General features: G+C 42.9%; 1 protein-coding gene across 1 annotated transcript in view; it reads left to right on the forward strand.

Annotated features, from left to right (window-relative positions):
• Nucleotides 1–1076: 1076 nt before the first annotated feature.
• LOC120065488 (ceramide synthase 5-like) overlaps nt 1077–27040 on the forward strand; it is a 47445-nt gene continuing 21481 nt past the window's right edge. The window contains exons 1-3 of the mRNA XM_039016534.1: nt 1077–1357; nt 23373–23481; nt 24380–24510. Coding sequence (XP_038872462.1) covers nt 1185–1357; nt 23373–23481; nt 24380–24510 — 413 coding nt within the window. The 5' untranslated portion in view covers nt 1077–1184. The remainder of the gene's footprint in view (nt 1358–23372; nt 23482–24379; nt 24511–27040) is intronic.

Here is a 27040-nt window from a genome sequence, read left to right on the forward strand (position 1 = left end):
ATTTTCAGAACATAAATGGCTGACATATTTTCATTAGCTATAGAAATAAACCCCCAACAACTTCTCCAACTCGGTAAAGACGGCAGTATATTGAGTATATTTCTGTCTCCACAAAGCGCAGGTTCTCGGGAACACGGTTGAATAGTTCAGTGCCTGAATAGTTCTCTGCCTGTATCAGCCAGAACCATTTGGAACGTCTTCTTCTTCACCTAGCTCTCCTACAAAATGTGAAGAACATATTGGTCTTGTGTGTCAGTGGATTCCTCCATTATTATGGAGACGCTTTCACATATATTTTTTTTTACCAGACTGTGCCTCCGTTCTTTACGTATGTTAATGAATGCACATGCATTTGGGAATTGTAATTTTTTTGGAGGGATGTTGGCGCTTGCAAAAGCCTTATCCTCAGCATTTACGTTCTTAGGCTTATGTGTATTTTTATAGCGAATGAAAATGGCTAATTTGTTCGGACATTTTCTTAGATAAAATGCCTATTATACCCTTTTAATGTTGATAACAGACGATGAATAAGTTAAATATTTATGTTGATAATGTCCTTAAGATATGGTGCATTAGGCTAAAGCGTAGGCTGCTGATGACAACAATTATCGGCAAACATTTAATTTGAAGTCAATCCACATGGTTGGGAATTTATTTTAGGCTATTTGAATAACTACGTTAGATGATCATGGTACGCCCACCTGATAATTAATGCACACTTGGTGTGAGGTGGCGCTGTATGGGTCTCTTGCTGTCGGTTGATTGAAATGTGGGGTAATCATGACATTTCAGAACGTCTCTCTTGTAATACTATGGATGGCCGCATGGTGGTGGCCTTCTCTTGTTCAACTTTTAAAGTCAAGTCTGGGGGTCAAGACAATTTTCTACATACATCACACATTCACCTATATTGGGCACACGATTTTAATCACGGATTATTATTGATTATCTCTTATTTTGACAAGAACGCTAGCTAGCTAGGTGGCTGCGGACTGGCAAAGTAACAGTATTCCATCAATGAAACCTCTGAATAGCGGGCGGGAGGTGGGGCCGTGGCCCATTTCACTTCCTTAATCCAAGAAGTCCATCACGTCAGGGGCACGAAACGGAGGGACGGCGGTGGAAACGTTTCTCAAGTTTTTCCTTAGGATATGTTTATTTAATTGAAACCACTTTTGGTGACCATGGCTGCTCTTTCAGCCTGGTTTTGGAACGAGAGATTTTGGCTCCCACATAATGTGACTTGGGCGGACCTTGCAGACCCAGCGCCCGGGGTGGAGTATCCAAAAGCTAGTCACTTGCTCTCTGTTTTACCGCTGGCTTTGGGGATCTTTGCGGTCAGAATACTATTTGAGAGGTACGTACTGTCTGTTTTTTGAACTCATATCATTACGTTCATCAACTCTTTCTTGAAGATAACACTCGCCCGGCCGTGCCAGAGTCTTTGCAGCCACAAAAACTACTCGAATATTTAATAATTGAAAGGAAGTGTACTTGGAATTGATTAAGACCCTAAGGTCATTTGGGAGGTTTGCCCACCCTAGCTAGCTAAGCTAACCTGTTGTCTGTCTGGGTGCCTGTCACTGGAGCAAGCCAACTCATTCTAGGTTTCTTCCAACTTATTTATGGAACAATCTTCAAAATGTTCTTAAAGTTTATGTTCTGGTGCCTCTAGGGCAGTTCAGAAAGATGATTGAGGACCTAATTACTGATGAATGTGTTTGTTTTTTATGACCGTGTTTTTCTTTCTGTTTGCTATTTTGTATTTATATTGATGTGTGTATTTTCTGTCATTTAGACCTTGCTCTCAGTATGACTCCCTGATAAAAATAAAGGTTAAATCAATCAATCAATGCAAACCATCGAAATCGATAAATAAAGTAAGTTCATTATCTCTTTGATGTAATAGCTTTGGCAGACACTCAGTGACTGTACATCAGAACTTGATGACAGTTGTCAGGGCTGGCTATGGCCGGTGTTGTTAGGCAGTTATTACACAGTCAACGTTACATCATTCCTCTGTTGTAGCTAGGCTACAGCCCACCCGCAATACACAGGTTGCCTGCAATTCAAATCAGGCTTGTCAATTATAGCTATAAAACTGCTGGAGAGAGTAAACATGTATAACAGACCCTTGTCACTGAGAAAATGGGAATGACAAAATGACACAGCATGGAAACGGTTGCACTTTTGAGAGTTTTGGGGCTTAGTTAGGTTGAAATCAAAAAACAAAGTCCTGTGATGATGAAGAGTTCAATTGTAGGCTTTTCATAGTGGCTCTGGATATTGTGGGCATTTCACCACATTTGTCATACTTTTAGTGCCCTTTTTCATAAAGTGTCTCCAAGTAGGAATGATGTTTTAAAATAGGCATACATTTTGAAGATTGTATCAGTCTGGTCTCATAGACTACACGTAAGATAGTTCATGTGAATCCGGGAAACTGTTTTGTTCCATTAGAGGGTAGGTTATCGTAACATATTATATGAATTGCAATTTGTAACATATCATACGAATTGTAATTTGTAACATATCATACAAAATGAATGATGGCATCCACAAATTAATACATACCATATGAAATGTAACATATCTTACTAATTAGAGGGACCCAGATTTACATTTATTATGTTACGTCTACCCCTGAGTCCAGGTTGGTTAAATGGGCAGGTGGGACCTAGACCACCTCTATTCTCAGATGCCTGATACCGCCCCAGATCTTCACAGTGCAAAGGAGATGGGCAGCTCAATGGCAATGGGTTTGTTTCTGGATGTAAGGGACCTCTAGCCTTCCTCACCTCTATCCTTCCTCACCTCTCAGGAGAATAAATCAATCAAATAAATAACATTTTATTTGCTGTGAATACTTACAAGCCCTTAACCAACGATGCAGAATTGTTTAAAAAAGTAAATAAAAAATACATGTAAAATGTAACACAATAAAATAACAATAACGAGGCTATATACAGGGGGTACCGGTACCGATTCAATGTGCGGAGGTACAGGTTAGTCGAGGTAATATGTACATGTAGGTAGGGGTAAATTGACTATGCATAGATAATAAACAGAGAGTAGCAGCAGTGTAAAAAAAGGGGGTCAATGCAAATAGTCCAAGTAGCCATTTGATTAACTGTTCAGCAGTCTAATGGCTTGGGGGTAGAAGCTGTTCAGGAGCCTTTTGATCCCAGAATTGGCACTCCGGTACCGCTTGCCGTGTGTTGGGTAGCCAATCACCACATTCACTTGGCACATAAACACGGCCAAGAATAGAATAGACTGTTACGAGTACCAACTATGACATCTGTAGGAGGATTATATCTGTAGAAGGATTATACTCCCTCCTATCTGAGATATCTACTGCAGCCCTCATCCTCCACATACAACACTCGTTCTGCCAGTCACATTCTGTTAAAGTTCCCCAAAGCACACACATCCCTGGGTCGCTCCTCTTTTCAGTTCGCTGCAGCTAGTGACTGGAAAGAGCTGCAAAAAACACTGGAACTGGACAGTTTTATCTCAATCTCTTCATTCAAAGACTCAATCATGGACACTCTTACTGACAGTTGTGGCTGCTTTGTGTGATGTATTGTTGTCTCTACCTTGTTGCCCATTGTGCTGTTGTCTGTGCCCAATAATGTTTGTACCATGTAGTGTTGCTACCATGTTGTTGTTATGTTGTGTTGCTACCATGCTGTGTTGTCATGTGTTGCTGCCTTGCTATGTTGCTGTCTTAGGTCTCTCTTTATGTAGTGTTCTGTTGTCTCTCTTGTCGTGATGTGTGTTTTGTCCTATATTTATAAACTCAGCAAAAAAATAAACTTCCCTTTTTCAGGACCCTGTCTTTCAAAGATAATTCGTAAAAATCCAAATAACTTCACAGATCTTCATTGTTCACTGTTTCCCATGCTTGTTCAATGAACCATGAACAATTAATGAACATGCACCTGTGGAACGGTCGTTAAGACACTAACAGCTTACAGACGGTAGGCAATTAAGGTCACAGTTATGAAAACTTAGGACACTAACTAACTACTGACTCTGAAAAACACCAAAAGAAAGATGCCCAGGGTCCCTGCTCATCTGCGTTAACGTGCCGTAGGCATGCTGCAAGGAGGCATGAGGACTGCAGATGTGGCCAGGGCAATAAATTACAATGTCCGTACTGTGAGACGCCTAAGACAGCGCTACAGGGAGACAGGACAGACAGCTGATCGTCCTCGCAGTGGCAGACCACGTGTAACAACACCTGAACAGGATCAGTACATCCGAACATCACACCTGCGGGACAGGTGCAGGATGGCAACAACAACTGCCTGAGTTACACCAGGAACGCACAATCCCTCCATCAGTGCTCAGACTGTCCGCAATAGGCTAAGAGAGGCTGGACTGAGGGCTTGTAGGCCTGTTGTAATGCAGGTCTTCACCAGACATCACCAGCAACAACGTCGCCTATGGGCACAAACCCAACCGTCACTGGACCAAACAGAACTGGCAAAAAGTGCTCTTCACTGATGAGTAGCGGTTTTGTCTCACAAGGGGTGATGGTCGAATTTGCGTTTATCGTCGAAGGAATGAGCGTTACACCGAGGCCTGTACTCTGGAGCAGGATCGATTTGGAGGTGGAGATGTCCGTCATGGTCTGGGGCGGTGTGTCACAGCATCATCGGACTGAGCTTGTTGTCATTGCAGGCAATCTCAACGCTGTGCGTTACAGGGAAGACATCCTCCTCCCTCATGTGGTACCCTTCCTGCAGGCTCATCCTGACATGACCCTCCAGCATGACAATGCCACCAGCCATACTGCTCGTTCTGTGAGTGATTTCCTGCAAGACAGGAATGTCAGTGTTCTGCCATGGCCAGCAAAGAGCCTGGATCTCAATCCCATTGAGCATGTCTGGGACCTGTTGGATCAGAGGGTGAGGGCTAGGGCCATTCACCCGAGAAATGTCCGGGAACTTGCAGGTGCCTTGGTGGAAGAGTGGGGTAACATCTCACAGCAAGAACTGGTAAATCTGGTGCAGTCCACGAGGAGGAGATGCACTGCAGTACTTAATGCAGCTGGTGGCCACACCAGATACTGACTGTTACTTTTGATTTCGAACCCCCCTTTGTTCAGCGACACATTGTTCCATTTCCGTTAGTCACATGTCTTTGGAACTTGTTCAGTTTATGTCTCAGTTGTTAAATCTTGTTATGTTCATACAAATATTTACACATGTTAAATTTGCTGAAAATAAACGCAGTTGACAGTGAGAGGACGTTTCTTTTTTTGCTGAGTTTATATATATATATATTTATTTATTTTTAATCCCAGGCCCCCGTCCACACTGGAGGCCTTTTGCCTTTTGGTAGGCCGTCATTGTAAATAAGAATTTGTTCTTAAACTGACTTGCCTAGTTAAATAAAAAATCTGTAGAAGGATTATATCTGTGGAGAGATTATATCTGTAGTAGGATTATTATCTGTGGAGGGATTATATATGTGGAGGGATTATATCTGTGGAGGGATTGTATCTGTGGAGGGATTATATCTGTAGTAGGATTATATCTGTGGAGGGATTATATCTGTGGAGGGATTATGTCTGTAGTAGGATTATATATGTGGAGGGATTATATCTGTAGAAGGATTATATCTGTGGAGGGATTATATCTGTAGAAGGATTATATCTGTGGGGGGATTATATCTGTAGAAGGTTTATATCTGTGGAGGGATTGTATCTGTAGAAGGATTATATCTGTGGGGGGATTATATCTGTAGAAGGTTTATATCTGTGGAGGGATTGTATCTGTAGAAGGTTTATATCTGTAGAAGGATTATATCTGTAGAAGGTTTATCTGTGGAGGGATTATATCTGTAGTAGGATTATATCTGTGGAGGGATTATATCTGTAGTAGGATTATATCTGTGGAGGGATTATATCTGTAGAAGGTTTATCTGTGGAGGGATTATATCTGTAGTAAGATTATATCTGTGGAGGGATTATATCTGTAGTAGGATTATATCTGTGGAGGGATTATATCTGTAGAAGGTTTATATCTGTAGAGGGATTATATCTGTAGAAGGATTATATCTGTGGAGGGATTATATCTGTAGTAGGATTATATCTGTGGAGGGATTATATCTATAGTAGGATTATATCTGTGGAGGGATTATATCTGTGGAAGGTTTATATCTGTAGTAGGATTATATCTGTGGAGGGATTATCTCTGTGGAGGGATTATATCTGTGGAGGGATTATATCTGTAGTAGGATTATATCTGTAGAAGGTTTATATCTGTAGAAGGTTTATCTGTGGAGGGATTATATCTGTAGTAGGATTATATCTGTGGAGGGATTATATCTGTAGAAGATTTATATCTGTAGTATCATATAATATTTAGCTAAATATAAAAATAAATGAAATAAAAAGAGAGACAACACTACATAAAGAGAGACCTAAAATGACAACATAGCATTGCAGCAACACATGACAACACAGCATGGTAGCAACACAACATAACAACATGGTAGCAACACAACATGGTAGCAGCACAAAACATGGTACAAACATTGTTGGGCACAGACAACAGCACAAAGGGCTGTGCCTCTGGTCTGATCATCCTTTCCTGTTCAGAAGACCATTTGTAGTAGTAGTAACCCTCAGACTGTCCACTTTCCAACCGAGATTACAGGTAGCCTATCAAGGATATACAACCTGGATAAATAAAGTTTACCAAGTCTACACTAGGCAATATCTAATAAAGCTGTTGGGTACCAGATTCACAGGACTGCAAACAGAAAAAACGTTCTCATGTCACCCACTGTCAGCTCCTAAATGTTTGCAGTCTGACTCTTCACTCAACAATGGAGGTTATAGACCTAAATTCATCGAGCTAGATAACAGATCTCTGTTGATGGCTCCGTCAGTCAGAGTAAGCTACATACTAACATTTTTAACATTTTATATTTTTGACAACTTTTACTTTTACTCCACTAAATTCCAAAAGAAAATAATGTACTTTCTACTCCATACATTTTCCCTGACACCCAAAAGTACTAGTTACATTTTGAATGCTTAGCAGGACAGGAAAATGGTCTAAATCACGCACTTATCAAGAGAACGACCCTGGTCATCCCTACTGCATCTGATCTGGCTGAGTCAATAAACACAAATGCTTTCTTTGTAAATGATGTCTGAATGTTGGAGTGTGCCCCTGGCTATCTGTAAAAAACAACAAAATAAGAAAATCGTGTTGTTTGCTTAATATAAGGAATTTGAAATGATTTATACTTTTACTTTTGATACTTAAGTATATTTAAAACGAAATACTTTTTTACTTTTACTCAAGTAGGATTTTACTGGGTGACTTTTACTTGAGTCATTTTCTATTAAGGTATCGTTACTTTTACTCAAGTATGACTATTGGGTACTTTTTACACCACTGGTAAACACTGATAACTAAGCTAGTTTATTTACCCTATGGTGTAAACACTTAGAATTAAACTAGTTTACACCATAGTGTAAACACTGATCATTTAATAAAATAAAATCGAATTAGTCACGTGCCAAATACAACAGGTATTTGGATGCACTGTTTACATGCGCCAAATACAACAGGCCCCTAACCAACAATGCAGTAAAAAAAATAAAAATAAGAATAAGAAAAAATAGTAGCAAATAATTAAAGAGCAGCAGTAAAATAACAATAGCGAGACTATATACAGGGGGTACCAGTACAGAGTCAATGTGCAGGGGACGAGGTAATTGAGGTAATATGTACATGTAGGTAGAGTTATTAAAGTGACTACGCATAGATGATAACAACAGAGAGAAGCAGGGGTGTGTGAGGGAGGGGGGCAATGCAAATAGTCTGGGTAGCCATTTGATTAGATGTTCAGGAGTCTTATGGCTTGGGGGTAGAATCTGTTTAGAGCTGTCTTGGACCTAGACTTGGTGCTCCGGTACCGTTTCCCGTGCGTTAGCAGAGAGAACAGTCTATGACTAGGGTGGCTGGAGTCTTTGACAATTTTAGGGCCTTCCTCTGACACCGCCTGGTATAGAGGTCCTGGATGGCAGGAATCTTGGCCCCAGTGATGTACTGGGCTGTACCCACTACCCTATGTAGTGCTTTGCGGTCGGAGGCCGAGCAGTCGCCATACCAGGCAGTGATGCAACCAGACAGGATGCTCTCGATGGTGCAGCTGTAGAACCTTTTGAGGATCTGAGGACCCATGCCAAATCTTTTCAGTCTCCTGAGGGGGAATAGGTTTTGTTGTGCCCTCTTCATGACGGTCTTGGTGTGCTTGGACCATGTTAGTTTGTTGGTGATGTGGACACCAAGGAACTTGAAGCTCTCAATCTGCTCCACTGCAGTCCCGTCGATGAGAATGCGGGCGTGATCGGTCCTCTTTTTCCTGTACAGTCGTGGCCAAAAGTTTTGAGAATGACACAAATATTCATTTTCACAAAGTCTGCTGCTTCAGTTTGTATGATGGCAATTTGTATATTCTCCAGAATGTTATGAAGAGTGATCAGATGAATTGCAATTAATTGCAAAGTCCCTCTTTGCCATGCAAATGGAATTAATCCCCCAAAAACATTTCCACTGCATTTCAGCCCTGCCACAAAAGGACCAGCTGACATCATGTCAGTGATTCTTTCGTTAACACAGGTGTGTGTTGACGAGGATAAGGCTGGAGATCACTCTGTCATGCTGATTGAGTTCGAATAACAGACTGGAAGTTTCAAAAGGAGGGTGGTGCTTGGAATCATTGTTCTTCCTCTGTCATCCATGGTTACCTGCAAGGAAACACGTGCCGTCATCATTGCTTTGCACAAAAAGGGCTTCACAGGCAAGGATATTGCTGCCAGTAAGATTGCACCTAAATCAACCATTTATCGCATCATCAAGAACTTCAAGGAGAGCGGTTCAATTGTTGTGAAGAAGGCTTCAGGGCACCCAAGAAAGTCCAGCAAGCGCCAGGTCGGTCTCCTAAAGTTGATTCAGCTGCGGGATCGGGGCACCACCAGTACAGAGCTTGCTCAGGAATGGTACCAGGCAGGTGTGAGTGCATCTGCACGCACAGTGAGGCAAAGACTTTTGGAGGATGGCCTGGTGTCAAGAAGGGCAACAAAGAAGCCACTTCTCTCCAGGAAAATCATCAGGGACAGACTGATATTCTGCAAAAGGCACAGGGATTGGACTGCTGAGGACTGGGGTAAAGTCATTTTCTCTGATGAATCCCCTTTCCGATTGTTTGGGGCATCCGTAAAAAAAGCTTGTCCAGAGAAGACAAGGTGAGCGCTACCATCAGTCCTGTGTCATGCCAACAGTAAAGCATCCTGAGACCATTCATGTGTGGGGTTTCTTCTCAGCCAAGGGAGTGGGCTCACTCACAATTTTGCCTAAGAACACAGCCATGAATAAAGAATGGTACCAACACATCCTCCGAGAGCAACTTCTCCCAACCATCCAGAAACAGTTTGGTGACGAACAATGCCTTTTCCAGCATAATGGAGCACCTTGCCATAAGGCAAAAGTGATAACTAAGTGGTTCGGGGAACAAAACATCGATACTTTGGGTCCTTGGCCAGGAAACTCCCCAGACCTTAATCCCATTGAGAACTTGTGGTCAATCCTCAAGAGGCGGGTGGACAAACAAAAACCCACAAATTCTAACAAACTCCAAGCATTGATTATGCAAAAATGGGCTGCCATCAGTCAGGATGTGGCCCAGAAGTTAATTGACAGCATGCCAGGGCGGATTGCAGAGGTCTTGAAAAAGAAGAGTCAACACTGCAAATATTGACTCTTTGCATCAACTTCATGTAATTGTCAATAAAAGCCTTTCACACTTATGAAATGCTTGTAATTATACTTCAGTATTCCATACTATTCCATAATATCTAAAGACACTGAAGCAGCAAACTTTGTGGAAATTAATATTTGTGTCATTCTCAACATTTTTGGCCACGACTGTAATCCACAATCATCTCCTTTGTCTTGATCACATTGAGGGAAAGGTTGTTGTCCTGGCACCACACTGCCAGGTCTCTGATCTCCTCCCTATAGGCTGTCTTGCCGCTGTCGGTGAGCAGGCCTACCACTGTTGTGTCATCTGCAAACTTAATGACGGTGTTGGAGTCGTGCTTGGCCGTGCAGTCATGAGTGAACAGGGAGTACAGGATGGGACTGAGCACGCACCCCTGAGGGGCCCCTGTGTTGAGGATCAGCGTGACGGATGTGTTGTTACCTATCCTTACCACCTGGAGGTGGCCCGTCAGGAAGTCTAGAATCCAGTTGCAGAGGGAGGTGTTTAGTCCCAGGGTCCTTAGTTTATTGATGAGCTTTGAGGCCACTATGGTGTTGAACGCTGAGCTGTAGTCAATTAATAGCATTCTCACATAGGTGTTCCTTTTGTCCAGGTGGGAAAGGGCAGTGTGGAGTGCAATAGAGATTGCATCATTTGTGGATCTGTTATGGCGGTATGCAAAGTGGAATAGGTCTAGAGTTTCTGGGCTAATGGTGTTGACGTGAGCCATGACCAGCCTTTCAAAGCACTTCATGGCTACAGACGTGAGTGCTACGGGTCGGTAGTCATTTAGGCAGGTTGTCTTAGTGTTCTTGGACTATGGTGGTCTGCTTAAAACATGTTGGTATTACAGACTCGGACAAGGAGAGGTTGAAAATGTCAGGGAAGACACTTGCCAGTTGGTCAGCGCATGCTCGCAGCACACGTCCTGGTAATCTGTCTGGCCCTGCGGCCTTGTGAATGTTGACCTGTTTAACTTCTCTAGGATAGGGGGCAGCATTTTCACGTTTGGATGAAAGCATACCCAAATTCAACTGCCAGCTACTCATCCCCAGAAGATAAGACATGCACATTGTTAGTAGATTTGGATAGAAACCACTCTGAAGTTTCTAAAACTGTTTGAATCATGTCTGTGAGTATAACAGAACTTATTTAGCAGGCCAAACCCCGAGGACAAACCATTCAGATTTTTTTTTTTGAGGTCACTCTCTTTTCAATGGATTTTCATTGGGAATACAGATTTCTAATTGACCTTCTTGCAGTTCCTACCGCTTCCACTGGATGGCAACAGTCTTTAGAAATTGGTTGAGGGTTTTTCCTTTGTGTAATGAAGAAGTTCGGCCATTTTGAATAAGGGTCACTTGTTGTGTCCTGTTTGTTAGAGGCGCATGACCAGAAGGCTAGCTACAGTTTGTTTTAATCCTGTATTGAACACAGATCATCCCGTCTTCAATTTTATCGATTATTTACGTAAAAAAATACCTAAAGTTGTATTACAAAAGTAGTTTGAAATGTTTTGGCAAAGTTTACAGGTAACCTTTGAGATATTTTGTAGTCACGTTTCACAAGTTGGAACCGGTGTTTTTCAGGATCAAACGCGCCAAATAAATGGACATTTTGGATATATATCGACGGAATTAATCGAACAAAAGGACCATTTGTGATGTTTATGGGACATATTGGAGTGCCAACAACAGAAGCTTGTCAAAGGTAAGGCATGAATTATATATATTTTTTTGCGTTTTGTGTCACGCCTGCAGGGTTGAAATATGCTTCTCTCTCTGTTTATTATGGTGCTATCCTCAGATAATAGCATTGTTTGCTTTCACCGAAAAGCCTATTTGAAATCTGACATGTTGGCTGGATTCACAACCAGTGTAGCTTTAATTTGGTATCTTTCATGTGTGATTTAATGAAAGTTCGATTTTTATAGTAATTTATTTGCATATGGCGCTCTGCATTTTCTCTGGCTTTTGGCCAAGTGAGACAGTAGCGTCCTGCCTAAACTCAGATTTTTGGATATAAATATGAACTTTACCGAACAAAACATACATGTATTGTGTAACATGAAGTCCTATGAGTGTCATCTGATGACGATCATCAAAGGTTAGTGATTCATTTTATCTCTATTTCTGCTTTTTGTTACTCCTCTCTTTGGCTGGAAAAATGGCTGTGTTTTTTTGTGGCTATGTACTGACCTAACATAATCGTTTGGTGTGCTTTCGCCGTAAATCCTTTTTGAAATCAGACATGTTGGCTGGATTCACAACAAGTGTAGCTTTAATTTGGTTTCTTTCATGTGTGATTTCATGAAAGTTAGATTTTTATAGTAATTTATTTGAATTTGGCGCTCTGCATTTTTACTGGCTTTTGGCCAAGTGGGACGTTAGCGTCCCACATATCCCAGAGAAGTTAAAGGTCTTACTCACATCGGCTGCGGAGAGTGTGATCGCATAGTCTTCCGGAACAGCTGGTGCTCTCATGCATGTTTCAGTGCTATTTGCCTCGAAGCGAGCATAGAATTAGTTTAGCTCGTCTGGTAGGATCGTGTCACTGGGCAGGTCTTGGCTGTGCTTCCGTTTGTAGTCTGTAATGGTTTGCAAACCCTGCCACATCCGACGAGCTTTAGAGCCAGTGTAGTACGATTCGATCTTAGTCCTGTATTGACATGTTGCCTGTTTAATGGTTCGTCGAAGGGCATAGCGGGATTTCTTATAAGCTTCCGGGTTAGAGTCCCGCTCCTTGAAATCGGCAGCTCTAGCCTTTAGCTTATTGATGAAGCCAATGACTGATGTGGTGTCCTCCTCAATGCCATCGGCGGAATCCCGGAACATATTCCAGTCTGTTCTAGCAAAACAGTCCTGCAGCTTAGCATCTGATTAATCTGGCCACTTTTTTATTGATTAAGTGTGTTTGTTGCAGCTCGTTCCAGTCGCTAGCTGCAGCGAACTGAAAAGAGGAGCGACCCAGGGATGTGTGTACTTTGGGGACCTTTAACAGAATGTGACTGGTAGAACAGGTGTTGTATGTGGAGGATGAGGGCTGCAGTAGATATCTCAGATAGGGGGGAGTGAGGCCTAAGAGGGTTTTATAAATAAGCATCAACCAGTGGGCCTTGCGATGGGTATACAGAGATGACCAGTTTACAGAGGAGTATAGAGTGCAGTGAAGTGTCCTATAAGGAGCATTGGTGGCAAATCTGATGGCCGACTGGTAAAGAACATCTAGCCACTCGAGAGCACCCTTACCTACCAATCTATACATTATGTCTCCATAATCTAGCATGGGTAGGATGTTCATCTGAATCAGGATTCATTTGGCAGCTGGGGTGAAAGAGGAGCAATTACAATAGAGGAAACCAAGTCTAGATTTAACTTTAGCCTGCAGTTTTGATAGGTGCTGAGAGAAGGACAGTGCATCGTCTAGCCATACTCCCAAGTACTTGTGTGAAGTGACTACCTCAAACTCTAAACCCTCAGAGGTAGTAATCACACCTGTGGGAAGAGGGGCATTCTTCTTACCAAACCACATGACCGTTGTTTTTGAGATGTTCAGAACAAGGTTATAGGTAGAGAAAGCTTGTTGGACACTAAGAAAGCTTTGTTGTAGAGCATTTAACACAACATCCGGGGAGGGGCCAGCTCAGTATAAGACTGTATCATTTGCATATAAATGGATGAGAGAGCTTCCTACTGCCTGAGCTATGTTGTTGATGTAAATTGAGAAGAGCATGGGGCCTAGGATTGAGCCTTGGGGTATTTCCTTGGTGACAGGCAGTGGCTGAGACAGAAGATATTCTGACTTTATACACTGCACTCTTTGAGAGAGGTAGTAAGCAAACCAGGCCAAATACCCCTCAGAGACACCAATACTCCTTAGCCGGCCCACAGTAATGGAATGGTCTAGCGTATCAAAAGCTTTGGCCAAGTCAATAAAAATAGCCTCACAACATTGCTTAGAATAAAGGGCAATGGTGACATAATTTAGGACCTTTTAAGGTTGCAGTGACGCATCCATAACCTGAGCGGAAACCAGATTGCATACCCGATAGAATACTGTAGACACCAAGAAAGCCAGTCAGTTAATTATTGACAGGTTTTTCCAACACTTTTGATAAACAGGGCAAAATAGAAATAGGCCTATAAAAGTTAGGATCAGCTTGATCTCCCCCTTTAAATAAAGGATGAACTGTGGCTGCCTTCCAAGCAATGGGAACCTCCCCAGAAAGGAGAGACAGGCTTGGCGGTGATAGGGGCAGCAAGATTAAAGAAGAGTCTAAACCATCTGACCCAGATGGTTTTTTGGGGTCAAGTTTAAGGAGCTCCTTTAACACCTCGGACTCAGTGACTGCCTGCAGGGAGAAACTTTGTAGAGGGCAGGGGAAAAAGAGGGAGAAGCATCTGGGATAGGCACATTAGAAGGGTGGGAGATGAGTAAATGTTGGACGGGCAAGGAGGCATGGCTGAGTCAAATAGGAATCCTGACTTAACTTGTAATGGATAGGGGGCAGCATTTTCACGTTTGGATGAAAAGCGTGCCCAGAGTAAACTGCCTGCTACTCAGTCCCAGTTGCTAATATATGCATATTATTAGTATTTGGATAGAAAACACTCTGAAGTTTCTAAAACTGTTTGAATGATGTCTGTGAGTATAACAGAACTCATATGGCAGGCGAAAACCTGAGAAAAATCCAACCAGGAAGTGGGAAATCTGAGGTTTGTAGGTTTTCAACTCTTGGCCTATCGAATACACAGTGTCTATGGGGTCATTTTGCACTTCCTAAGGCTTCCACTAGATGTCAACAGTCTTTAGAAACTTGTTTGATGCTTCTACTGTGAAGTGGGGCCGAATGAGAGGGGAATGAGTCAGGGCTCGTGACGCTCGTTCATGTGAGAGCGAGCTCTGTTCCATTGCTTTTCTGAAGACAAAGGAATTCTCCGGTTGGAACATTATTGAATATTTATGTTAAAAACATCCTAAAGATTGATTCTATACTTCGTTTGACATGTTTCTACGGACTGTAATATGACTTTTCGGCTGAACTTTTGCCTGGACCTGCCCGCGCGTCGTGAGTTTAGATTGTGTACTGAACGCGCGAACCAAAAGGAGTAATTTGGACATAAATTATGGACTTTATGGAACAAATCAAACATTTATTGTGGAACTGGGATTCCTGGGAGTGCATTCTGATGAAGATCATCAAAGGTAAGTGAATATTTATAATGCTATTTCTGACTTATGTTGACTCCAACATGGCGGATATCTCTTTGGGTTAATTTGTCGTCTGAGCGCCGTACTCAGATTATTGCATGGTTTTCTTTTTCCGTAAAGTTTTTTTGAAATCTGACACAGCGGTTGCATTAAGGAGAAGTATATCTTTAAATCTTTGAATAACACTTGTATCTTTTATCAATGTTTATTATGAGTATTTCTGTGATTTGATGTGGCTCTGCAAATTCACGGGATGTTTTGGAGGCAAAGCCAAATGTAAACTGAGGTTTTTGGATATAAATATGAACTTGATCGAACGAAACATACATGTATTGTGTAACATGTTGTCCTGGGAGTGTCATCTGATGAAGAATATCAAAGGTTAGTGATTAATTTTATCAATATTTCTGCTTTTTGGCCTAGAAAGGCCAAAACCTAGGAAGAAACCTAGAGAGGAACCAGGCTATGAGGGGTGGCCAGTCCTCTTCTGGCTGTGCCGGGTGGAGATTATAACAGAACATGGCCAAGATGTTCAAATGTTCATAAATGACCAGCATGGTCAAATAATAATAATCACAGTAGTTGTCGAGGGTGCAACAAGTCAGCACCTCAGGATTATATATCAGTTGGCTTTTCATAGCCGATCATTAAGAGTATCTCTACTGCTCCTGCAGTCTCTAGAGAGTTGAAAACAGCAGGTTGGGTTGTCTGAGAATTTATAGCACGACTTTTGATGCTCCTTGGTTGGGGTCTGAGCAGATTATTTGTTGCAATTGCAAACGTAATCAAATGGTGGTCCGATAGTCCAGGATTATGAGGAAAAACATTTAGATCCACAACATTTATTCCATGGGACAAAACTAGGTCCAGAGTATGACTGTGGCAGTGAGTAGGTCCAGAGACATGTTGTACAAAACCCACTGAGTCGATGATGGCTCCGAAAGCCTTTTGGAGTGGGTCTCTGGACTTTTCCATGTGAATATTAAAATCACCAAAAATTAGAATATTATCTGCTATGACTACAAGGTCCGATAGGAATTCAGGGAACTCAGTGAGGATCGCTGTATACGGCCCAGGAGGCCTGTAAACAGTAGCTATAAAAAGTGATTGAGTAGGCTGCATAGATTTCATGACTAGAAGCTCAAAAGACGAAAACGCCGGGGGGGGTTTTGTAAATAGAAATTTGCTATCGTAAATGTTAGCAACACCTCCGCCTTTGCGGGATGCACGGGGGATATGGCCACTAGTGTAACCAGGAGGTGAGGCCTCATTTAACACAGTAAATTCATCAGGCTTAAGCCATGTTTCAGTCAGGCCAATACAAGATTATGATCAGTGATTAGTTCATTGACTGTAACTGCCTTTGAAGTGAGGAATCTAACATTAAGTAGCCCTATTTTGAGATGTGAGGTATCACGAGCTCTTTCAATAATGGCAGGAATGGAGGAGGTCTTTATTCTAGTGAGATTGCTGAGGCGAACACCGCCATGTTTAGTTTTGCCCAACCTAGGTCGAGGCACAGACACGGTCTCAATGGAGATAGCTGAGCTGACTACACTGACTGTGCTAGTGGCAGACTCCACTAAGCTGGCAGGCTGGCTAACAGCCTGCTGCCTGGCCTGCACCCTATTTCATTGTGGAGCTAGAGGAGTTAGAGCCCTGTCTATGTTGGTAGATAAGATGAGAGCACCCCTACAGCTAGGATGGAGTCCGTCACTCCTCAACAGGCCAGGCTTGGTCCTGTTTGTGGGTGAGTCCCAGAAAGAGGGCCAATTATCTACAAATTCTATCTTTTGGGAGGGGCAGAAAACAGTTTTCAACCAGCAATTGAGCTGTGAGACTCTGCTGTAGAGCTCATCACTCCCCCTAACTGGGAGGGGGCCAGAGACAATTACTCGATGCCGACACATCTTTCTAGCTGATTTACAGGCTGAAGCTGTGTTGCGCACGGTGACCTCTGACTGTTTCATCCTAACATCGTAGGTGCCGACGTGGATAACAATATCTCTATACTCTCTACACTCGCCAGTTTTAGCTTTAGCCAGCATCATCTTCAGATTAGCCTTAACGTCGGTAGCCCTGCCCCCTGGTAAACAGTGTATGATCGCTGGATGATTCGTTTTAAGTCTAGTACTGCGGGTAATGGAGTAGGGTGACTAGGGTTTTCAATTTGTCAGAGCTAATGGTGGGAAGCTTCGGCGTCTCAGACCCCGTAACGGAAGGAGTAGAGACCAGAGAAGGCTCGAGAAGGCTCGAGCGACACCGGTTGAGCATTCCTACAGCATTTCCCTCCAGAAGCCATGAGAAAGTTGTCAGGCTGCGGGGACCGTGCGAGGGGATTTATACTAACGTTACTATCTGTACTTACTGGTGGCACAGACGCTGTTTCATCCTTTCCTACACGTAAATTACCCATGCCTAACGATTGCGTCTGAAGCTGGGCTTGTAGCACAGCTATCCTCGCCGTAAGGCGATCGTTTTCCTGTATATTATGAGTACAGCGACTGCAATTAGAAGGCATCATGTTAATGTTATTACTTAGCTTCGGCTGTTGGAAGTCCTGACGAACCATGTCCAGATAAAGCGTCCGGAGTGAAAAAGTTGAATGGGAAAAAAATACCTATCAGGATTATTTGTGAGGATAACATCGAGGAGAGTAGCCTTTTCTGGGTGTTTGGAGCCATATCTTGTGGGATTGGTGATAATCTGAGAAAGATTTAGGGAGTCCCATTGCTTTAGGACTTGGTCAGGTGGTTTAAGCACGTCCCAGTTTAGGTCACCTAGCAGGACAAATTCAGACTTAGTGTAAGGGGCCAGGTGAAAGCTTAGGGCAGGTAGGGTACAGGCCGGTGCTGATGGAGGACGATAGCACCCAACAACAGTCAACAAAGAGCTATTTGAAAGTTTTTAATGCTTAAAACCAGTAAATCAAATTGTTTGGGGACAGACTTGGTGGAGACAACTGAAGGTGATCCTAGCACTGAAGGTGATCCTTGGTAAAGATTGCCACTCCCCCACCTTTGGAAGATCTGTCTTGCCGAAAAAGGTTATAACCAGAAAGGTTAACATCAGTATTCAAAACACTCTTCCTTAACCATGTCTCAGTAATGACCAACACATCTGGATTGGAGCTGTAAACCCACACTTTCAATTGATCCATTTTAGGTTATAAGCTTCTAGTGTTAACGTGCAGAAAACCCAGGCTTTTACGAGAGCAGAAATCAGTGAAGCAGATATCAGAGCACAAGTCAGAATTGGGGCTAGCAACAGTAGATGGGCCAGGGTGTACATGCACATTTCCAGATATCATCAACAGTAATACAATCAAGGCACGGCAGAGGACAGGGAGAGCTCTGCAGTGCTGATTTATGACATCTGAATGTGCATCAGATGGCAACAAGATCATATTGTACAGCAACATGAAGGTAACATGAATACAAAGCCAGCAAGAGGTGGTTAGAATAGGATGGGAGGCCAAAAGTCTGTGTAACCAATAGAGAGTCAGAGTCCCGAGTGTGGGAACAAACATAGTCTGTCCCACGGTTGGGTAAAGAAAGTTTGTAGTCAACAAAGTATGCAGGAGTCATGAGGCAAATGGCAAAATAGCAAAATGCACAAGAAAAAAAAAAGTATATATAACGACTTGGGGCTAGCCATTGTAAGTCCAGAGTCACTCACCCCAACAGTGCGTGTATGCTGGAGGTGAGCGAAAGCTCGGGAGAGAGGGGTAAGTGTGGTGGAGGTACCTGTACCAGACAGGAGGAGACAACCAGGTCGGACGGTGAACAGATCACCAGGTGGAATCCGTGCAGCAGGCAATGGGAGTCGGTGTCACACCCACTTGGGAGAAGCTTTTATTTCTGGAGGCAGATTTCTTGTAGAAAATGCCAGTGAATGGTCGGGTCTCTGTGTGTGGAGTGAAGGTGGTCCATAGTTTTTTTCCCCTCTGGTTGCACATTTAACATGCTGATAGAAATTTGGTAAGACCGATTTAAGTTTCCCTGCATTAAAGTCCCCGGCCACTAGGAGCGCCACCTCTGGGTGAGCGTTTTCCTGTTTGCTTATGGCGGAATGCAGCTCATTGAGTGCGGTCTTAGTGCCAGCCTCAGTCTGTGGTGGTATGTAGACAGCTACGAAAAATACAGATGAAAACTCTCTAGGTAGATAGTGTGGTCTACAGCTTATCATGAGATACTCTACCTCAGGCGAGCAAAACCTCAAGACTTCCTTTGATATCGTGCACCAGCTGTTATTTACAAAAATACATAGTCCACCGCCTGTTGTCTTACCAGACGCCGCCGTTCTATCCTGCCGATACAGCATATAACCAGCCAGCTGTATGTTGATAATGTTGTTGTTCAGCCACGACTCCGTGAAGCATAAGATATTACAGTTTTAAATGTCCCGTTGGTAGTTTAATCTTCTGCGTAGGTCATCGATTTTATTTTCCAAAGATTGCACGTTTGCCAGCAGAATGGAAGGAAGTGGGGGTTTATTCGATCGCCTTCGAATTCTCAGAAGGCAGCCCGCCCTCCGGCCCCTTTTTCTCCGCCTTCTCTTCATGCAAATGACGGGGATCTGGGCCTGTTCCCGGGAAAGCAGTATGTCATTCACATCGGGCTCGTTAAAGGAAAATAAGGATTCTGCCAGTTCGTGGTGAGTAATCGTCCAGAAGTTATTTTCGGTCATAAGAGACGGTAGCAGCAACATTATGTACAAAATAAGTAAAAAAATAAGTTGCAAAGAAAAAACACAATTGGATAGGAACACGCAAAACGTCAGCCTTCTTCTCCGGCGCAATCAACTAGTTTACCCCATGGTGTAAACACTGATAATTAAACTAGTTTACCCTACGGTGTAAACACTAAACTAGTAAAGAACATTTTGATGAAACAGGAAAGCCCTTGGGTCTGTTCATGTTCTTGCCAAGTTACAGATTGTTCAGATAGAAAGGTATAGTGTAGGACAGATATGATCAGGTGATGTCTGTCAGGTTAGTATAGGGAATCGTGCCAGCTCTTTTCATAAAATGTCTATGTGTTGCAATTTGAATGTTTCATCTCACTGAATAGTGACCCCTGATCTGGATGGTAGGTATCATACCTGCCCTCATGGACTAATATTTGTGTTTTAACACTGAGGCGTGTGGTTGTGTTTTCCCCTCTGACTTCTTTTTCATCCCAGTGCAGTGTGGGTGGACATATTCTTTTTGCTCATATTTTTAATACTTGTGAACTGGAATGACAGGAGGGAGAGGAGGGGGAGGGACAGGGTGAAGAGTATAGGGGCTTTTCTTTCTTCACTAACTGGTCGGAGTAGTTTCAGAAACAAGATCTGATATTTTTCTCACATTCTAATTAACCACAGAACTCTGGCTGGCAGAATGACTGCCACACTGGGAGAATAGTGTCGCATTCCACTGCAGAGTATCCCTTCCTTTAGCCTGATCCCAGATCTGTATGTGGTCTATTCCACTGCCACAATGGAATTCTCTACCAGGTTTTGGCAGCTTGCTCTACTCTGTGGGATTCTGGCTTACCCACAGTTAACCTCTGTTGTGGGATTCTGGCTTACCCACAGTTAACCTCTGTTGTGGGATTCTGGCTTACCCACAGTTAACCTCTGTTGTGGGATTCTGGCTTACCCACAGTTAACCTCTGTTGTGGGATTCTGGTTTACCCACAGTTAACCTCTGTTGTAGGCTTCTGGCTTACCGACAGTTAGGCTAACCTTTTTATTTTGTATTTGATTTTTTACCCCTTTTCGCCCTCATTTCTTGGTATCCAATTGGTAGTTACAGTCTTGTCCCATCACTGCCACTCCCGAACGGAGAGGCAAAGGTCGAGAGCTGTGCGTTCTCCGAGACACAACACACCCAAGTCGCACTGCTTCTTGACACAATGCCCACTTAACCCGGAAGCCAACCGCACCAATGTGTCGGAGGAAACACCATACACCTGGTGACCGTGTCAGCGTGCACTGCGCCCGGCCCGCCACAGCGATGGAACAAGGACATCCCTGCCGGCCAAACCCTCCCCTAATCCGGGGGAACGCTGGGCCAATTGTGCACCGCCCCATGGGTCTCCCGGTCGCGGCCGGCTGCGACAGAGCCTGGACTTGAACCAGGATCTCTAGTGGCAATGCAGTGCCTTAGACTACTGCGCCACTCAGGAGGCCTTAGGCTAACTTTTGAATGTAGACTTCTGGTTTACCTACACAGTACGCTAACCAATGCTGGAATGGCTGGGACCAAGGGGTCTGTTCTTTTTATGTTATAGGCTTCTGTTTTTGTCAAAACTATGTCTGTCTGACCTTTTAGTCTGTCTGTTTTTTGTTATGATTTTCTACTGTAAACAGTCCAGCTATAGTCCAGCTATAGTCCAGCTATAAGGACAAAGGACAAGGAATAGCTTCCAAACAAATCAGTGGCTTATGAAAAGACATCTCTTTTACTTCGAGGGTGTGGTCACTGTTTTTTAATGCTCTCTAGACAACAAGATCTCATAGTTTCCCTTCGAAATGTGACGTATTAAGGATGAATGTTTATTTTTCATACATTAATTCAGCGTGGTTTCAGGGTTAAAACAGAAACAACTCAAAAGGTTAGCAGTGTTTAGGCATTCATTCTGAGTGGTTAAGGTTAGGACTATGGTTTGGCGAAGGCTTGAAACAAAATCTTTTTTTTTTTTTTTACGACTCGCTATCACCATCATCTTTAGTATTCTTAGAATTTTCGCAGCTTGCAAGAGCATTATGAACTGCCGTAGTGCCGTGGTCTAAGCAGCTCGAGTTCACCCCCAGTACTGGGCAAAAAATAATAATTTTCACCGAGTAAGATGTTCTCAGAACCTTTTCAAACGTCCCGAAATCAACGTCTATTTCTAGTGATCGGGCTGCTCTAGGCCAATGCTCTCTATTATCTTTGGACACACTGAATGAACACTAACAATTTGTTATCATATTTTACTTTTACATTCCACTCTTCTGTACTCTACTGTATGCAGTATTCTCACTGACAGACAAATGCTGTGCCAAACATTATATGTATGGCATCCTATTTCATCTCTACTTTCTTTAGTAATCTGGCCTCATGCCCTGTTGTGGCAGTCCTGCTCTCTTTGTCTTTTGGCTGGTGTTGGACAAATATTGATTGAGGGATATCAAATCTTTGAAAAATGTTTATCAAACAAGTCATGTAAGACGTTGGGAGACATTGCATTGTATGAATATAAGACTACAAATGAGAATGAAAGCGGTGTGAGAATACAAATGGAGCAGGTTTTCATCAAGGATCTCTCTGTACTTTGGTCCGTTCATCTTTCCCTCGATCCTGACTAGTCTCCCAGTCCCTGCCGCTGAAAAACGTACCCACAGCATGATACTGCCACCACCATGCTTCACTGTTAGGCTGGTATTGGCCAGGTGATGAGCGGTGCCTGGTTTCCTCCAGACGTGACGCTTGGTATTCAGGCCAAAGAGTTCAATCTTGACATGGTCTGAGTGTCATTGAGGTGCCTTTTGGCAAGCTCTAAGCTGGCAGTCTTGTGCCTTTTAATGAGTGGCTTCCGTCTGGCTACTCTACCATAAAAGTCTGATTGGTGGAGTGCTGCAGAGATGGTTGACCTTCTGGAAGGTTCTCCCATCTTCACAGAGGAACTCTGGTGCTCTGTCAGAGTGACCATCTGGTTCTTGGTCACCTCCCTGACCAAGGCCCTTCTCCCCCGATTGCTCAGTTTGGCTGGGTGGCCAGCTCTAGGAAGAGTCTTGGTGGTTCCAAACTTCTTCCATTTAAGAATGATGGAGGCCACTGTGTTCTTGGGGACCTTCAATGCTGCAGACATTTTTTGGTAACCTTCCCCAGATCTGTGCCTCGACACAATCCTGTCTTGGAGCTTCGACCTCATGGCTTGGTTTTTTTCTCTGACATGCACTGTCAACTGTGGGACCTTATATAGACAGGTGTGTGCCTTTTCAAATCATGTCCAATCAGTAGAATTTACCACAGGTGGACTCCAGTCAAGTTGTAGAAGCATCTGAAGGATGATCAATGGAAACAGGATGCACCTGAGCTTAATTTTGAGTCTCATAGCAAATGGTCAGAATACTTACAGTAGGTAAATAAGGTATTTCTGTTTTGTATTTTTAATATATTTGCTAACATAAAAAAAATTTAAAAAAAAATGCTTTGTCATTATGGGTTATTGTGTGTAGATTGAGGAATATTATTTTTTTTTAATCCATTTTGGAATAAGGCTATAACGTAACAAAATGTGGGAAAGGTCAAGGGGGTCTGAATATTTTCTTAATGCCCTGTATACAGCTAATAGCAATAAGATAGAGATCGGCTTTCACTGCTGTTATCCCTTCAGGTTCATAGCCAGTCCATGTGCCTTCCTCTTGCATATCCACGCTGCCTCAGTCCACTGGCGAGCCACACCAAACCCTATCCTGGAGAAGGTGTTTACATCCATCACAAAGGTACGCTAGCTCTCTTGACACACACTCACACACGAATAAGGTATTAGAGGTGTTTACATCCATCAAAGGTACACTCGCTGCCACACACACACACACACAAATAAGGTATTAGATGAGGTGTTTACAGTGTTTACATCCATTACAAATGTAAGCTCGCTGCCACACACATCACAAAGGTACGCTACCCTCACACACCACACACCCACCCACACTAGATACAAGGAAAATATTGAACTGTTTGTCTGTCAGCTGTCCTTTGTCTTCTAATGTCTCTTGTCACGCATCCATACATCGGTCTTACATAATACCAAACGATACTGGTCTCACATGCCTTAGTTCTTCATTTGTTTCTTCCTCCTTCTCTTACTTTCATCTCTCTCTCATGTCTAAGTTGCAAAATTCCAGTAACTTTCCCTAAATTCCAAGGTGGGAATTATTTAATGGAAAACTTAGGAATTTGGTGAAAATTACCCACATTTTTCAATCCTAGATGATGTGTCATTCTCTTGTCTCTAAGTTGTGAGCTGTGGAAAGAATTTCCTCTTGAAGAACAATAAGTGCTGTCAGTCTCCTAATGCCTCCCACCCTCCCACCTGTCCACGTCTCAACCGCCTCACTTTCTGAATCCATCTCTTCCTCCTTCCTCCTATTCTCACTCATAAATCATACTCTTATGACCTAGGCCTGTCATCTGATGTGATGTCTGGTGATGTGTTGGTGGGCCAGGAATGCCTTTGTTTTAAAGCAAATTTCTGTGTTAGAATTTCCCTTGTTAGTCATACTTTCTCGTATCTCTCTCTCCCTCTGTCTCCTTCCCTATGCCCCATGTTACTCTCTCCCCTTTGTCTCTCTTTCCCTCTCTCCCTCCCCATTGTCTCTCTCTCTCTCACTCCCACAGTGCCCAGACTGGCGACACCTGGATGGGTTATCTAAGCAGCTGGACTGGGATGTGAGGAAGGTCCAGCGATGGTTCAGACAAAGACGCAACCAGGATAAGCCCAGCATACTCACCAAGTTCTGTGAGAGCATGTAGGTTATCAAACCCAGGACATGTAGGTTATCAAACCCAGGACATGTAGGTTATCAAACCAAGTACATGTAGGTTATTAAACCAGGTACAGGACATGTAGGTTATTAAACCAGGTACATGTAGGTTATCAAACCCAGTACATGTAGGTTATCAAACCCAGTACAGGACATGTAGGTTATCAAACCAAGTACATGTAGGTTATTAAACCAGGTACAGGACATGTAGGTTATCAAACCCAGTACATGTAGGTTATCAAACCAGGTACAGGACATGTAGGTTATCAAACCCAGTACATGTAGGTTATCAAACCCAGTACATGTAGGTTATTAAACCAGGTACAGGACATGTAGGTTATCAAACCCAGTACATGTAGGTTATCAAACCCAGTACAGGACATGTAGGTTATCAAACCCAGTACATGTAGGTTATCAAACCAGGTACAGGACATGTAGGTTATCAAACCCAGTACATGTAGGTTATCAAACCCAGTACATGTAGGTTATCAAACCAGGTACAGGACATGTAGGTTATCAAACCCAGTACATGTAGGTTATCAAACCAGGTACAGGACATGTAGGCTATTAAACCAGGTACAGGACATGTAGGTTATCAAACCAGGTACAGGACATGTAGGTTATTAAACCCAGTACAGAACATGTAGGTTATCAAACCCAGTACATGTAGGTTATTAAACCAGGTACAGGACATGTAGGTTATTAAACCAGGTACAGAACATGTAGGTTATCAAACCCAGTACATGTAGGTTATTAAACCAGGTACAGAACATGTAGGTTATCAAACCCAGTACATGTAGGTTATTAAACCAGGTACAGGACATGTAGGTTATTAAACCCAGTACATGTAGGTTGTCAAACCAGGTACAGGACATGTAGGTTATCAAACCCAGTACATGTAGGTTATCAAACCCAGTACATGTAGGTTATCAAACCCAGTACATGTAGGTTATTAAACCAGGTACATGTAGGTTATTAAACCAGGTACAGGACATGTAGGTTATTAAACCAGGTACAGGACATGTAGGTTATCAAACCAGGTACAGGACATGTAGGTTATCAAACCCAGTACATGTAGGTTATCAAACCAGGTACAGGACATGTAGGTTATCAAACCAGGTACAGGACATGTAGGTTGTCAAACCAGGTACAGGACATGTAGGTTATCAAACCCAGTACATGTAGGTTATCAAACCCAGTACATGTAGGTTATCAAACCCAGTACATGTAGGTTATCAAACCAGGTACAGGACATGTAGGTTATCAAACCAGGTACAGGACATGTAGGTTATCAAACCAGGTACAGGACATGTAGGTTATCAAACCAGGTACATGTAGGTTATTAAACCAGGTACAGAACATGTAGGTTATTGTTACGCACGCCTCTGAGAAGAGGGAACGCAACTCCCTGCTGCAACTCAACTCCCTGTGAAGTGTAAGAGGTATGGACTGTAGGCGTGAGTAAGGACGACAAAGGCAGATTTTACCGTTACTAGGATTTATTTCCTTACGGTAATATGGGGAAAAGGGGCTGGACGGAACCAAAGCAAAGAAAGTAAATATCAAAACTTCCCCCTTTCCTATCTAACCTGCCTACCCACTACTTACCTATCTTAGCACCACCTGGTGCCCTAACCAAAATACAGGGGGTGGTCCGCCCAGGTCTTACCTAGTGTGCCTAGACAATGAATATACTACGGGTATATGTATGCCCGCGGGCCTCTTGCCTAAGCACTCCCAAAGTGCCTTCTCCTTCCCCCCTGGGAACAAATGAAACAGAACAATTATTAACAAACAATTTCAATAATCAAAACAGTGCGTCCTATAACACATAAGACATAACCAATCAGCTCCCTCAGCAACAACTTATATAGTACATACCAAATCTCTGAGAAACAACCAACACTTTATCACAATCAAATTCTCAAGCAAGGATCTCTCTCTCCAATCTTTCCAAAATCTTCTCTCTCTAATGATTTCTCTCCCTCCAAAAAAGATCTCCTTTCCTGAACAGAACACTGGCTTTTATATTCCTCAGGTGGCAAAGGTAATTAGTGTCAGCTGCTTCTTGACGAGGGGGCGTGGTCAGCTCTCCAATTATCAATTAGCCATGGAGAACTCAGGAAGCTATCTCCTGAAACACACACTAAAATACATACCACAACACAGAAAACTGGGGAACGTAACAGTTATCAAACCAAGTACAGGTCATGTAGGTTATCAAACCCAGTACATGTAGGTTATTAAACCAAGTACAGGACATGTAGGACATGTAGGTTATCAAACCCAGAACATGTAGGTTATTAAACCAAGTACAGGACATGTAGGTTATCAAACCCAGAACATGTAGGTTATTAAACCAAGTACAGGACATGTAGGTTATCAAACCAGGTACAGGACATGTAGGTTATTAAACCAAGTACAGGACATGTAGGTTATCAAACCCAGTACATGTAGGTTATTAAACCAAGTACAGGACATGTAGGTTATTAAACCAGGTACAGAACATGTAGGT

Source organism: Salvelinus namaycush, chromosome 20, assembly GCF_016432855.1.
Source record: "Salvelinus namaycush isolate Seneca chromosome 20, SaNama_1.0, whole genome shotgun sequence".
Classification (NCBI taxonomy): Eukaryota; Metazoa; Chordata; class Actinopteri; order Salmoniformes; family Salmonidae; genus Salvelinus; species Salvelinus namaycush.